Genomic DNA, 15652 nt, shown 5'->3' on the forward strand with positions numbered 1-15652 from the left:
CAAATATGGTCCTCGCTGGGCGTGGGATCCATTCTGCTGCGAGCTGGAGGAGGAGAGCATGCAGGAGATGCGTCTTCAAGTACGCGCGTTGCTACAGGAACTTTAAGCTTTAAGACAAAACAAAAACAATATGAAACTCCGAGCAAAGAAAACGGTAAGTTCAAATGTTCAAACTTATGTTGTTGTTTTTTTTGTTCTCAGACAGTTTATGTAGAAGTTAGCAGCGTTTATCTTGGTCTATTTTTGGAACAGCGACAAAAGAGCAGCAGGGCGCGGTATGTGTCCGCTATTTGGGACGGAAAACCTCTTTAATGTGTCCGTTATAATGTCTATTTTACCCTTAAAAGCAAAAGTATCTCCTCTGGTTTCATTATAATGCTGTTATGTGTGTATTCTGTTAAAAGAGTATTTAAAAGAATGCATAAATATGTCAGTTTTGTAGTTTTAAGAAGCTTTTTTTCTGTTCATATTCCCTCATCTCAAGCCAGTGTATCAACTATAAGCAATATACAGTTATATACAGTAGCACCCAGGATGGTTTAACTATATTAAGAATGAGAACCAACTCTGCATGCTATCAACTCAAAGAGGTAAAAAAAAAGCAGACCAAAGTCTAGTTTCCTGTCAGCAGTGAGGCATGAGCTACACCCACACCACACAATCACATCTCTCAGAATGTGCTCTAATTTATCTCAGGTATTAACCAACATCTCTCTCAGTAGTGGATCTGGGTGACCAAGCATGACTAGCAACTCACAGATTTCACCAGAAAGTTAAACATAACGGATTAAAGCTTGTGTTAAAGAAGAGTTGTTTTTTGTACTATCAACTGAGATCTGCAGCTGAAAAAGAGCTGTATATCAGGCTTGATTCCTAAAGTGATTAAAGCTGCAGTAGGCTGAATAGTTTTGGCATCATTGGGCACAAATTTCCTAATAACCTTTCAGTGTATTGTAATTCAAGTGTTCTGAGAGAAAACTAGACTTCTGCACCTCCTCATGGCTCTGTTGTCAGGCTTTAAAAAAATTAGCACGTGACGGGAGACTTTGGCCAATCACAGGTCATTTCATTGAGAGAGAGCGTTCCTATTGGCTGTTCTTTTGGCTGGTGGGCGGTGCTTGGTATTTCCTCAACTGATCTCAACATGGCTGCCGGGTCACAAACGTTCTCATTTTACAGCTAAAACTTACACTACAAGATGTTTCTGAAAACATTTTAGGCGACAAATAAGCATTACAGTAACAGAATATAGATTCATATTTGATCAGTGCTGCATAGTTTGACCGTTTGATCGGAGTTTGCGAGTGATTGACAGCTGCTCCTCCGGTCTGTGAAGTCCTGCAGATGCCATTAGGAGCAACAGAGGACACAGAGGCACATGATATTTTTCAGATGACCATTCTCATGCACTACTGTCAGGATATAGTGGCCGTTATATACAAATATTTTTTAAAAATCACATTTGCTCCAGTTCTACGTACTGCAGCTGTAAGTGCTCATTTGATTTGTGTTGCTATCGTCTTCCTGCATACGTGCCATTAGCTCTTCAGAGCTGCTTCCTGTGTACGCCTCTCATTACACAGAACAGGAAGCTTAGCATTGGAGTTAATGGCTAAAAGACAAATTAGATTAGCAATTTTCAGGGTTTGCATTGGTAGAATGAAGGAGTGTTTTTCTCCAGAAATAATGCACATCCTTGGACCTGTAGAGTAGCAGTCATGTCTTATTGGCATCTACATATACAGCACACCAGACCATTATCAGTTTGTCAGACACTAGATATTTAAAATGCATCAATTCTGCATGTTTGGACAGGGGGCATGTGACAAAAGGTACTTTGCCTCACTTCTAGGGCTCTCCCGAATACCATTTTTTGGGCTTCGAAGCTGAGAGAAATGCGTTCGCAGGCTGACATGTTCTTCTGTCTGTCTCCATCTCCCCCATTTCAGTGCCCAGGACAGTGCCTCACTACTCTACACACATGCACCTCTACACACAATAAAACAGCGATATCTGTCTGAGAATAACTGATAACAGTTCATGTTGAATATGAATAATGAATAATATTGTGGGATTATTGATTTATACTTTATTATTACATAGTTATATATAATAAAATAAGATTTAAAAAAAACAAAAAACATTTGAATACTGATTTGGAGGTCTATTTCCATGGCAATGGTCAAAGCTTTGAAGCATTTGGCTCAGCCCTATACACACTTCAATATATTCTGTGAAAGCAAACATAATTGGTACCATGTGTTACGAGTTTTCCCTTATTTCACCATATTTTATAAATACCTGGGAATTTAGAGCAGTACAATTTCGAAACAGCATTTGGAACAAAACATAAAATGTGTTTCTTATATTGGAACAAAACATGTTTCTGTCTCAAGGACGGGAAAATGATTGTACAGTCATCCATCATGTGTGCATATGGAGATATCCTTTATTCTCATGCTGCTCGCTCTACAGTAAAACAACCTGATGCAGTTTATTATTGTGTTACAGGAGATACATATCATACTCCTCACTAGCCACAAGAAGAGAACTACATTATATATATATATATATTTTTATTTATTTATTTATAAAGATCTCCTGCAAAAGCTGTCTCAGTATATCACTTCTCAAATTTAAAACCACTGTTTAGAGCAGATCTCAAGCATGTTTAACTTTAATTACCACCAAGTTAAATCTAATTTAATATGATGTGATTATTATATACATATTATATGTGTGAATATGTGATTGTGCTCTTGTTATGTCTGGTTATATCTGTTTTCTTTTGTATTTGACTATTATTTGTTATTTTTATCTGCTGTTGTCTCTTGCAAAAGAGATCTCGATCTCAATGGAATTACCTAATTAAATTAGGTTATACGTTTGTTTCAAGGGTCTATAGGGGGTCATATCTTGTACGTATATTATAAAGCTCTCTGTGGCAAAAACCTTCACTAAAACCAACAGCAGTTTGGACACTAGAGGGCACCAGTATCACACTGTTTTGTACTCTCTGGAGTTAGAAATGTACAACTTGTACTTCCGTTTTAGACTTGAGGGACTTTCCAACTCCCTCAAGTTTAAGCAGACACACTTCCACTTCCTGTATACCTACCCTGCACAGGTCACAGCATGAACAGGTTCCTCACACATTCCTCAGTCTTTACACAGCTTTAGTTTGAGCCTAGACATGTCAGTCAGGGATGCACAACTTATTAATTATTACATTAGCAGCTTTAATGTTTATTCACCATGACATTGCAGTTTTGTTTGTAATCTTCTCAATATGTTAGGGTTTAATTAGCCTACAGACAAACAAGGCTGTTGAGAACATAAAGCAAAATATGTGGAATCAATATATCATGTTTTTGACAGAAAATAAACTGCAATTGAGACTGTACAACTGAGCGTTTCTTCTTTATGGGCTGTTCAGATTTGAAAGGATGCACCATTAAGTTACGGCTACAGCATTAATAAGAGAGCAATATGAGTTGAAATCTTGTTGAACAAACTGCAGCAAAAGTGCCCTCTTGGATGCCCATATGGTAGATAAAACATGAGAAAGTGCCCTCTAGGGTGCCCTAGATTGTGATAAAGCGCCATAAGGTGCCCTTAAATGAAGAAAACATGATAAACTGCCCTATAGGGTGCCCTTCCAGTGGAGAAAACGTGATAAACTGCCCTCTAGGGTGCCCTTCCAGTGGAGAAAATGTGATAAACTGCCCTCTAGGGTGCCCTTCCAGTAGAGAAAGTGCAATGAAGTGCCCTCTAGGGTGGCCTTGAAATGGAGAAAACATGGTGCCCTACCGCTTGCAGCTGGTGCCCTTTACATTTTTTTCGCCCCTGCCCCTCAGACATCCTGAGTCCGCCACTGCACCAAACAATGTTTGTATTTCACTGATATACTGTACAGTATTACTATTTTGCATCTACATATGTCAAAATCAAACTTTGCTTCTGCTTATTCTGATTCCTCTCTTCTTTTATTGTCTTTCTGCAGAATATGTGACAAACATCGACAGAGAGTGTGAAAAGCAGCCAGCACAAGATCTCACATTAAAGACTGACCTTAACCCTCACTGGTCTACAGAAGCCACTTTCAACTCCTGACTGATTGTGACATCCCATCATGCCACTGATCGTGTTACCCACCTCCAGGCTGCTATGGGTGCGCGTAGCTGCCCTGCTGTTCACCTGCGTGGCGTTCAGCGTCGCAGCACATGGAGCCCGTCTATACGGAGGCATGGCTGACTGGTGCATCTTCTGCTGGGCGTTCAGCTTCGCCTGCACCTTGCTGGTCCTGCTGGTGGAGATGTTCGGCCTCCAGACCCGAGCCCCAGTGTCCTGGTCAAACTTCCCCATCACTGTTGCCTGCTACGCCTCCCTCCTCTGCCTCTCCGCCTCCATCATCTTCCCACTTTTTTTCCTCAAGGACCAGCAGTTCTATGGCGACATTCGCGACTATCGCATCGCCTCCACCGTCTTCTCCTGCCTGGCAGCGGTAGCCTACATGGGGGAGGTGAGCCTGACCAAAGCGAGGCCAGGAGAGGTGGCGGGTTACATGGCTACAGCTCCAGGCCTGTTGAAGGTGTGCCAGACATTCGTGGCCTGTATTATCTTCATCCTGGTCAGCGACCCTGTGTCGTATGACCACCATCCGGCTATCAAGTGGTGCATGGCCGTGTACTGCATCTGCTTCATCCTCTCCATGGCTGTGGTGGTGCTGTGTGTGGCCGAGTTAACCGGCTGTCTGCCCATCCCCTTCTCCAAGTTCCTGTCAGTTTACGGGCTCCTGGCGGTCATCATGTACTTGACGGCTACCATCATCTGGCCAGTGTTCCAGTTTGACAAACAGTACCATGGTGGAAGCCGAGCGTCGTCAAAACTGATCGCGGTGGCAGTGCTCACTGCCCTCAACTTCCTGCTTTACCTCGCTGACCTGGCCTACACGGCCAGACTGGTGTTTGTCACCGTCTGAGAGGAAATGACATGAAGGAGGGAGACATATTGAGTGTTCAAGAACAGAAATAAAGGACCCAAGAGCTTGAGTGGCTTTGCAGAAAAATGTAGCTGTTGATGAATTTCTGACAAAAAAACGTTTCCCTTTTGGTGTCTCGTTGTAAAATGCTGAAATGAGATTTCCTGTTGATACGAGGAAAAAGTCCCAATCTCACTTACAGTGTGTATGTACATGTTTTTATACCATGGTCTGGGTGAATACTCGTTTCTGATTGGCTTCAGGGTGTCCATTAATTCCTGATAACGTACACCTACTAAGTAGTTCCAGTTAAACTGTCTGTTCACCGTTCTAAATTAATGCACTGGCTACAAAAAAATCACTCAAAACTGAGTGTAACGTTAGTCCTTCAGTGCAAGAAGTAAGTTGCTCTACATAAGCACTCATCTCGCATCCCATTCGCTATTCAACTCGCTATTTAAGGTTGCGGCCGACAGTACATGGCGTCTTATTTGTATGTGAAACTTCTCGTATTGATTTGGGGACAATGTCACGGCTGGCTAGCTATTCTTGTTGTTAAGCATACTGTCAAGTTATATTTACTGTTTTTCAACCGTATGTTATTGACTTTGAATCTTGCTAGCGTAACGTTCTCTCCTAGCAAACGACTAGAAATATCTCCCGTTGCCAAGTCGTATAGCTAAGGTTTGACCTATTTACTGGAGTAATGAACAACGTTTCCATTGCATAAGAACCTTTTGGGACGGTAAGGATTTTTCCAGGTATTAGCAAACCCTGCCAGAGAAACGGGAGTTATGGCTTGTGAGAAACTTAACATTTTGGTTGCAAAATAATTCATATAAATTAATGGTCTTTTTTTCTGTGGCAAGTGACCATGGCATAAGCGGGATAATGCCCTTCGAGGTGTCCATAATCAGGAATTAATGGCCTTCACGTCGTCCATTAATTCCTGATAATGGGCACCTCGTCGGGCATTATTCCTTACATATATGCCCAGACAACTGCAATGACAGCGTTTTTAATGTGAACTGACTGTTGCTTAACATAAGTATAATGTGAACAATGTAAAAGTGGGATTTTACATGATGATGTGACAAAAACAAAGTCATCTGTTAATGCTGATTAAAATCCAATGAAGTCAACACACTGGAACAGCAGAGGAGATGTTTTTTAAGGGAGAAGAAATGTATTTACTGTATCTGAGACACACAAGCTCTCTGGTTGCTGATGATGAGGAAGCCTCTTGTGGAATCAAAGAGCGCTTTCTTCACATCCTTACAAAGATTTGTTCAATAAATGATGTTCAATATATAGATTTATGTCTTATCTTTTGTCAATAAGGGTTTGGAAAAATAATACTTCAGCTGTCCTTCTGTCTTGATAACAAAGTATCAGTATTGAAACGTGAAATAATCTAATTTGAGCAAATAAAGTTTTTAGTTTACCCAATAAATATATTATTTGAAAGCATGTAAGTGTAATGTGGCATGTGCTGTGATTGTGATTACACTATCTGTTGTGGGTTTCATAATGCGGTGACAAAGACAGTTGCAACATGCCTTTGCTTACCTCTTATCCTTTAAAAGTATCACCACAAAGAGAGTAGGTATTCTGAATCACACGTTTTGGCCTTGCTATACTTAACATGGATGCCAAAATGTTTTTGTTCAAGATTGTGATTAGTATATGAATAGTGACATTTTTAAACTCAAAACTCATATCTAAATTATCCGGTGTCATGATATCATCTTGGCAGCCTAGTTTTTCCCTTGTGTTTCCTCTGTTTCCCTGCCCTTTTGTCTCCTGTGTGTTTTTCCCTGTTTGTCTAGTCTGTCAGTGTGTTGGGAGGTGTGGCCTTCCTCCTCCCCCTCCTCCTGGGCAGGCACTGCTGGAGCAGCTGACAGCAATCAAGCAATCAACCAATCATCACACACACCTGCAGTATATCTACCCCGGTCTTCCTGCCACTCATCGCCAGATCGTTCCGTCACCCACAGTGGTACATGACATATTCAGGCTCCCTTGTATTTTGGCTTTTGGACTTGCTCATGCTCGTGTTTTTGGATTTGTGGATTCAACCTGTTTTGTCCTCTGTTCAGGTCTGTTCACCTGTCAGCTGTTGCTGCTTCCTGGTACCAACCTACCTGCTCACTCCTACACGCTGCTCCTCCTCGACCTGGATCCTTACCTCCAGGAACTCCAGCCCTGTTCACAGTTCCTTCTATATTAGTGTAATAAATTATATTTGTTACACCTTCAAAAGACTTGTGTTTTGTGCCTGCAATTGAGTCCACGCTTTTTTGGTGAACAAGATCATAACATCCGGAGAACATTCCGTTCACGTACAGATGAAACAACCACTTATTGTCAACATGTGAATGGTGTCAGGAAAATGTTATTAAGTCGGAGCTTTGCTTGGTTTGGCAAAGAGAGTTTGATTTATTTACAGCATAAGATAAAACAGCTGAACCGTGAAGCAGCTAAACCATCAAGATTAAACGGGTGTGTCAAGGTAAAAAAACAAAAACAAAAAAACTGGTAATACAGGAAGATACAGGTAGCATAATCACATACACTTTGGCAGTCGTGTCACTCTGACTAATAGTCGCTCCACAGTAACTTCACTTTGACAACATGGACGGTAAGTTCATTTCTTTGTTATTTCTGTTAGGACTGAACATTGCACATTAAAGTGGCAATTTCAGTCTTGGTTGACTTGAGTGGAAACAATGTGCCTAAGCTTCATTCACACGAGCGGCACAGCAACAGGCTACAGGTCATTTTCAATGGAAGCCTGAGACATGAAACTACAAACTGATACACGATACTCATCGCTGTTTCACCCTGTTCCGCTCCATCTAAAAAAATTGAGTTAGCCAGTTCCCAGTGCTATTTAATGATGTTACTACTACAACGAGCGCTTGAGCAACACTTAGACAGAGACTCGCCAACAATGTAGCTTGCCATGCTTGGCCGTTTTGTTGCTTTTGTCACTCGTAGTGTGAACATAGTAGCAGTCTGGAGTCTTTTTGTTGATACATGAACTTCAAGTTTTCAGAATTGTGCGCACAGTTCCATTTTTTGTTTGTATACAACGGAGAAAAACTGTAATACAGTAATGGTCTTCATTTTTTTTTTCTTTGGCAAGTGACCATGTTATAAGCGGGATAATGCCCTTCGAGGTGTCCATAATCAGGAATTAATGGCCTTCACGTCGTTCATTAATTCCTGATATCTGCAATGACAGCGTTTTTAATGTGAACTGACCGTTGCTTAAAGGTCTCATATTATGCTCATTTCCAGGTTCATAGATGTATTTTAATGTTGCACTAGAACATGTTTACATGCTGCAATGTTCAAAAAAAAATTTATTCTTCTCATAGTGTCTCTCTCACTCAGCCTGCATTTAGCCTCTGTCTGAGAGCTCCTCCCACTATGTTGTTATTTTAATTCTTTAAAAGTCACCAGAATGCAGGAAACAAACTCTCCAAAACTCAAATTTTTCTGTGAGAAAACCCCCAGACCCCTCTTTGTTTTGAAATCCTTGCTATTTTTGAGGTCTCAAGGTTGGCAAGCATGGCTACCGGGGTGCCCCAACAGAACTATTTTTAAACTCAAAACTCATATCTAAATTATCCAGAGAATGTTCCCTTCACATACAGATGATGTCTTGGTTTGGCAAAGAGAGGTGGATTTATTCAATTTTTCTAAAATTCACTGCAAGAGCAGCAGCTGGTTAGTATTAGGAACAGTTAGACATAGCTTCTTTGTGGTTAGATCAGATTTGATTGTTAGCGGCAACATAAGATAACAGTCCCTAAAGTGTCATCAGACTTTGATTCAAATATTGCTACGTTTCGTTTGGTGCAGTAGTACATGACATCACCCTTTTCCGATGAAGCCCTGCCCAGATTTGTGTTCATGTAGGAACGCGTAACTTTTTTTTCACAACCCAGGACTAAGTAGCTGGACTAATTGGAAAAAGTTCATCTAAATTTACAGCTGAACTATTTACTGTTTGACCGAGTGGAATATTTGTGTATATTTAGTGTTTGAACTGACAGTTTCTGCTGTAGAATTAAGACCTTAATTTGTATCATTCAAAGAGAGGGAACCACATCGAGGACTGGGAGGAGGGCAGGAACTGTCTGTGAAGTTTCTGAGGAATGTGGTAGAGCTACTGCTGAAACCGTCAAGGTTAAACAGGCTTGTCAAGGCAAAAAAATGTCTCTCTATATATAAAAGAAAGATACAGGAAATATATTCACATACACAGGCAGTCTTGCCACTCTGACTAATAGTCGCTCCACAGTTACTTCACTTTTGACAAAATGGACGGTGAGTTCATTTCTTTCAGTTATTTCTGTCAGGACTGAACACTGCACATTATTTTGCAAGATGCAGAAATTTAAATAATAGCTGTGTTTTGTTTTAAATACGTTTTTACAGTGTGCAGGTGTTACACTTAGATGGCTGTCTCTTTTTCCATCTTTATTTCATAACTGGTTTCCTTTTTATTGTGACTTTTGACCAATTAGGATTTTTATTGTAATTTAGCCCATGTGTATCTCATATGAAAACTGCCAAAAGACAAATGTTCAGTGTTATTGATGGACATTATTCTCTTTCAGTGTCAAACACAACGAGAATTGTCATCGTAGGAAAAACTGGAACTGGGAAAAGCAGCCTGGCTAATACCATATTTGGAGAGGAATTGTTCACGATCGGCCACACTCTAAACTCTGAGACAAGAGAATGTCGAGCAGAAACCAAATCTGCGAATGGAAGAAGCATCACTTTGATCGACACTCCTGGTTTCTTCGACACAGATAGATCTGAGGAGGAGCTGAAGCCTGAGATAGTGAGGTGTATCACAGAGTGCGCTCCTGGGCCTCATGTTTTCCTCATTGTGCTTAAAGTGGAGAAATTCACCAAGCAGGAGCAGGCTGTCATCACAGCAATAAACCAATCCTTTTCTGAAGAATTTTTCAAATATGCAACAGTTGTCTTCACTCATGGTGACCAGCTCTCTAAAGGACAGACAATTGAAGATGTTGTATGCAATAATACGATTATGAGTGATCTGATGGAGAAGTGTGGAGGCCGCTGCCAAGTCGTTGATAATAAATACTGGAAGAACAACCAGCAGGATGAATACAGGAACAACCAGTTCCAGGTGAAGGAGCTACTTAAAACAATAGACACGATGATTGAGGCAAACAAAGGAAGCTGCTACACCAATGAGATGCTACAAGCAGTGGAGGAAGAAATACAACAAGAGGAGGAGCTCATTAGACAGTCATCAGGAAACATGTCAGAAGAAGAGATCAGAGAGCAGGCTAAAGGCAGCATATTTGAAAGGCTTTTGATCAAACTGGCAGGTATTACGACAGGTGCATTGTTGGGAGCCCTTTTTGGTGTAGTATCGATGGTTGGAGAAGTTGTCAAAGTTTTAAAGAATCCTCTGTCAGAGCCAGGACAAGTCATAAAAAGTATAACAGCTTTTTCAACAATATTAGGGTCAATAGGAGGAACAGCAGCAGGAGCACTTGGAACATCATTAAGCATAACTGCAGGATTATTTGTTGTTACGGGAGCGGTACAAGGAGGTTCAACAGGATACCATGCAGCTGAGGGAGCAAACACAGCTCAGGAAGCAGCAAAGAGGACAGCAAAGGCTGTCATGGATGAAGCACTGTCTCCCTTTAAAGCACTTTGTAAAGCCAAAGATAAAACAGAGTCAAAACCTTTATTGAGCCCTGACTCTTAAAGAAGGGGGAAATAATTGATCATTAAAGTCATATCTCTCTGTAGATGCATGCAAATCTTGTCCAAGTCAATCTTTAACCATTGAGCTTATAATTTTAATTCATATTCTACATATGGAATAGGTTGTACTCCTTTTCTGAGCTTCAAACTACAGAGTTGATATTGTACATACATATCTGTTTTATGATCCATACTAGTAAACTGTATTTGCACTGTATATATTTTGGATTTGCACCTTAGTGTTATTGTATATTTGCAGTCTTTCCTAATTTGTGCTACAACTGCTGCAGAGCAAATTCCCTCGGTTACAAAAAAGTACTATCTTACAGTACCTTGTCTTATCTTAACCACTGAGTGTCTGATGTGTTGTTTAGTGCATGTACTGTCAACTGTAGCCACAAGCCACACATATAAAATCGTTTTAATATCTTTCATTGATAAGATCTTTAAAAATGTTTTAATCAAACAAATGTACATTGGTGGCTGTATTTCTGTCTCTGTTGAAACATTGCTCGCTGTTTCCTGTTGCAAAAGCGAACCAGGAGATGTCACTTAATGTATGTACAACATCATTTTGTTAGACATAAGTTGTGGTTCTTTGTGGATTGAAATGTATCAAGACAAATATGAATGATGAATAAATTGAAATATGAAGAAATGTTATTTGAGAAAAAAAGTTTTTACTTAACACCCCCACCACGCACTAACGCACGCGCGCACGCACGCACACGCACACGCACACACACACACAGTTACAGCAAGTAAGAGTGAAACTAAAATAAAAACAGTCAGAGCACAGGAGAAAAGACACAGAGGAAAGAAATGTTTTTGCTCTTCACTGATTTCTCTTCTTTCTACGGAGTATTAGGGCCACATTGAGGAAAAAAAATAAATCTGAGATTTCGAGAATAAAGTCATAATATTACAAAAATAAAGTCATAAGTTTAAGAGAAAAAAGTCGTTGTAATATGAGAATAAATTCATAATATCATAAAGTAGTAATTTTACGTGTTATTTTAGAGGGGAAATAGAGCAGCGTGCCGCCTGTGTGAAAATGAGGAGCATTCACGTCGTCCATTAATTCCTGATATTTGACAACTCGTTGGGCATTATTCCTTACATATATGCCCAGATATCTGCAATGACAGCATTTTTATTGTGAACTGACCGTTGCTTAACGTTGCTTAACGTTGCTTAACGTTGCGTAACGTTGCGTAACGTTGCGTAAGTATAATGTGAACAATGTAAAAGTGGGAAGTCAACACACTGGAACAGCAGAGGAGATGTATTTTAAGGGAAAAGAAATGAAATACATTCTATCATTTATATTTGTAAAGCTCTCCAGAGCAGATCTCAGGCCTGTTTAGCTTGAGTAGCCTACATCCGTTTTAGACTGAGGGGACTTTCCAACTTCCTCAAGTTTAAGCAGTCAACCAACCACTTCCCGTATATCTACACTGCACAGATCACAGCCAGGCCAATAAATAACCAATAAATATTTTATTTTACAATTTTTCTCATTGGCTTTGGCTCATTTTTCGAAACAGTCTTAACATTCTCTAAACTGTAGGTGCAGTTGTCACAACTGTTTGATGGGACATCACAACTCTATTGCATGTCTGCAAAAGGTAGTAACTCAGCCAAAACACTTCATTCATGCTTCAAAACCTAGTTGTTGTGTCAGTAAATTGGGCAATGACACCAAAATGAAAAGTTCTTTTGTTATCATGTGAGCCGTACTGGTCAACATGTTTAGATGTTTTTCACCATGGCAGTAAACCATGGAAATGTTTCTGATATACAAATCTCTGTGGTTTGCTCCACTTCTTTGTTTACACTGACTGCTTACTATAGTATACAAGACTGTCAGTTTCCTCTAGCTGAATGCATATGAGGCAGGTGATAGAGCTACTGGCGAAACTTCCAGAGGTTAACAGGCGTGTCAAGGAAAGAAAAACTGTCGATAAAAGAAGATACAGGAAATGCATTCATACACACTCTGGTAGTCTTATCACTCTAACTAACTGTCACTTCACAGTGAATTCAATTATGGCCGGTAAGTTAATTTTTTTCAGTTATTCTGTCCGGACTGAACACTGGACAAGATGCAGAAATTTAAATAATAGCTGTTTTGTTTTAAATAATTGTTTTTACAGTGTGCAGGTGTTACACTAAGATGGCTTTTTCATATTGCTGGATAATGATTGGTACTGTTACAAGAGATTAAATACATAATATGTTCTTGATGCTCGTGAGCCACTCTTTATTTATACTTCATTCTATTATTATGATAATGCAGTTATTTTATAAGTAAAGTACTAACTGCTTTCCCTTTTCATTGTGACTTTTGAACAATTAAGATTAGCTCATGTGTATCTTACATGAAAATAACCAAAATACATTATTCTCTTTCAGTGTCAAACACAACGAGAATTGTCATGTTGGGGAAAACTGAAACTGTGAAAAGCTGCCTGGCTAACACCATATTTGTAGAGAAACTGTTCACGATCGGGTACACTCTAAACTCTGAAACAAGAGAATGTCGAGCAGAAACCAAATCCGTCAATGGAAGAAGCATCACTTTGATTGACACTCCTGGTTTCTTCAACACAGATAGACCTGAGGAGGAGATTAAGCATGACATAGTGAGGTGTATCACAGAGTGCGCTCCTGGGCCTCATGCTTTTCTCATTGTGCTTAAAGTGGAGAAATTCACAGAGCACGAGCAGGCTGTCATCACAGAACTAAACCAATACTTTTCTGAAGAAGTCTTCAAATATGCAACAGTTCTCTTCACTCATGGTGACCAGCTCGATGAAGGGAAGACAATTGAGGATTTTGTTCACCAGAATAAGTTAACGAGTGAGCTGGTGAATAAGTGTGGAGGCCGCTGCCACGTTGTTGATAATAAATACTGGAAGAACAACCAGCAGGATGAATACAGGAACAACAAGTTCCAGGTGGAGCAGCTACTCAAGTCAATAGACAAGACATTGGAAGCAAATGAAGGAAGATACTACACCAATGAGATGCTACAAGCAGTGGAGGATCAATTACAACAAGAGGAAGCGCGCATTAGACAGTCATCAGGACACATGTCAGAGAAAGAGATCAGAGAGCAGGCTAAAGACAGAGTATCTAAGGATCTTTCGATCAAACTGGCAGGTATTGCAACAGGTGCATTGTTGGGAGCTCTTCTCGGTGTAGTATTTGTTGTTGGACAAGTTGTCACAGTTTTAAAGAAATCTCTGTCAGAGCCACGATAAGCCTTTACCAAAATAGCAGCAGTTACAGCATTAGGAGGGGCAATAGGAGGAACAGCAGCAGTAGCAGAGGTAATAGGAGGAACAGCAGTAGTAGGAGGGGCAATAGGAGGAACAGCAGCAGGAGAGGTAATTGTAGTAGCAGCAGGAGGAATAACAGTAGGAATAACAGCAGGAGCAGCAATAGGCATAGCTGTAGGGGTATGTACTGCTGCAGGAGCAGTGACAGGAGGTTTAACAGGATACCATGCAGCTGAGGGAGCAAACACACCTCAGGAAGCAGCAAAGAGGGCAGCAAAGGCTGTCATGGATGAAGCACTGTCTCCCTTTAAAGCACTTTGTAAAGCCAAAGATAAAACAGAGTCAAAACCTTTAATGAGCCCTGACTCTTAAAGAAGGGGGAAATAATTGATCATTAAAGTCATATCTCTCTGTAGATGCATGCAAATCTTGTCCTAGTCAATCTTTAACCATTGAGCTTATAATTTTAATTCATATTCTACATATGGAATAGGTTGTACTCCTTTTCTGAGCTTCAAACTACAGAGTTGATATTGTACATACATATCTGTTTTATGATCCATACTAGTAACCTGTTTTGGCACTGTATATATTTTGGATTTGCACCTTAGTGTTATTGTATATTTGCAGTCTTTCCTAATTTGTGTTGCAACTGCTGCAGAGCAAATTCCCTTGGTTACAAAAAAGTACTATCTTACAGTACCTTGTCTTATCTTTACCACTGAGTGTCTGATGTGTTGTTTAGTGCATGTTCTGTCAACTGTAGCCACAAGCCACGAGTATAAAATCGTTTTAATATCTTTCATAGATAAGACCTTTAAAAATGTTTTAATCAAACAAGTGTACATTGTTGGCTGTATTTCTGTCTCTGTTGAAACATTGCTCGTTGTTTCCTGTTGCAAAAGCGAACCAGGAAATGTCACTTAATGTATGTACAACATCATTTGTTGTGGTTCTTTGCGGATTGCAATGTATCAAGACAAATATGAACGATGAATAAATTGAAATATGAAGAAATGTTATTTGAGAAAAAAAGTTCTTACTTAACACCCCCACCACACACACACACACACACACACACACACACACACACACACACACACACACACACACACACAATTTAATTTAATTTATGCCCTCAAGTCAGTAACTCGTTCACTCGAGGGAATTTTTAATGCGAAAAATATTCAATAACTTCAGTAATGTACAGTGTAGTACCATCAAAATGACTTCACACATCAATGATCTCCTCATGGTTGTACTACAACATTTAGTTGGGAAGAAATATGATTCTGAATAATTCTTTTGAATTTTTAATGGGAAAAATATTCAACAACTTCCGTATTATGCAGTGTAGTACCATCAAAATCACTTCACACATCAATGGTCTCTTCCTGATTATACTTTTTAAACTAATTAAGACATTTTGATGCACTACACTTTATAAAAGTGAAGTTATTGAATATTTGTTTTTAAAAATTCACCAAAATTATGCAAAAGCGTATTTTTCCAAACTAAGTGTTATAGTACAACTATGAAGAGACCATTGATGTGTGAAGTAATTTTGGTGGTACTACACTGTATAACAGTGAAGTTATTGAATATTTTTATAGCATCT

General features: G+C 39.7%; 3 protein-coding genes across 5 annotated transcripts; all 3 read left to right on the forward strand.

Annotated features, from left to right (window-relative positions):
• Positions 1 to 6294, forward strand: myadma (myeloid associated differentiation marker a). 2 transcript variants are annotated; one of them, XM_074624291.1, is made up of 2 exons: positions 1 to 154; positions 4004 to 6294. In XM_074624291.1, the coding sequence occupies exon 2, from the start codon at positions 4133 to 4135 to the stop codon at positions 4979 to 4981; it is 849 nt and encodes a 282-aa protein (XP_074480392.1). In that variant the 5' UTR covers positions 1 to 154; positions 4004 to 4132; the 3' UTR covers positions 4982 to 6294. The 2 variants fall into 2 exon arrangements, with proteins under 2 accessions (XP_074480392.1, XP_074480393.1); XM_074624292.1 differs by lacking the exon at positions 1 to 154 and adding an exon at positions 170 to 275.
• Positions 6295 to 7448: 1154 nt separating this feature from the next.
• LOC141761309 (GTPase IMAP family member 7-like) lies at positions 7449 to 10751 on the forward strand. The gene is made up of 2 exons (XM_074624644.1): positions 7449 to 7622; positions 9613 to 10751. Exons 1-2 carry the CDS (start codon positions 7616 to 7618, stop codon positions 10749 to 10751), a joined length of 1146 nt encoding a protein of 381 aa, XP_074480745.1. The 5' UTR covers positions 7449 to 7615.
• A 1869-nt stretch (positions 10752 to 12620) lies between these two features.
• Positions 12621 to 15050, forward strand: LOC141761075 (GTPase IMAP family member 7-like). Of its 2 annotated transcripts, XR_012592520.1 has the most exons (3): positions 12621 to 12806; positions 13166 to 14085; positions 14143 to 15050. XR_012592520.1 is itself a non-coding variant. In XM_074624293.1 (2 exons), exons 1-2 carry the CDS (start codon positions 12635 to 12637, stop codon positions 14014 to 14016), a joined length of 1023 nt encoding a protein of 340 aa, XP_074480394.1. In that variant the 5' UTR covers positions 12622 to 12634; the 3' UTR covers positions 14017 to 15050. The 2 variants fall into 2 exon arrangements, 1 of the variants encoding a protein (XP_074480394.1); XM_074624293.1 differs by having other exon boundaries at positions 12622 to 12806; positions 13166 to 15050.
• The last annotated feature ends 602 nt before the right edge of the window (positions 15051 to 15652 follow it).

The sequence above is a fragment of the Sebastes fasciatus genome, chromosome 22 (assembly GCF_043250625.1).
Source record: "Sebastes fasciatus isolate fSebFas1 chromosome 22, fSebFas1.pri, whole genome shotgun sequence".
Lineage (NCBI taxonomy): Eukaryota > Metazoa > Chordata > Actinopteri > Perciformes > Sebastidae > Sebastes > Sebastes fasciatus.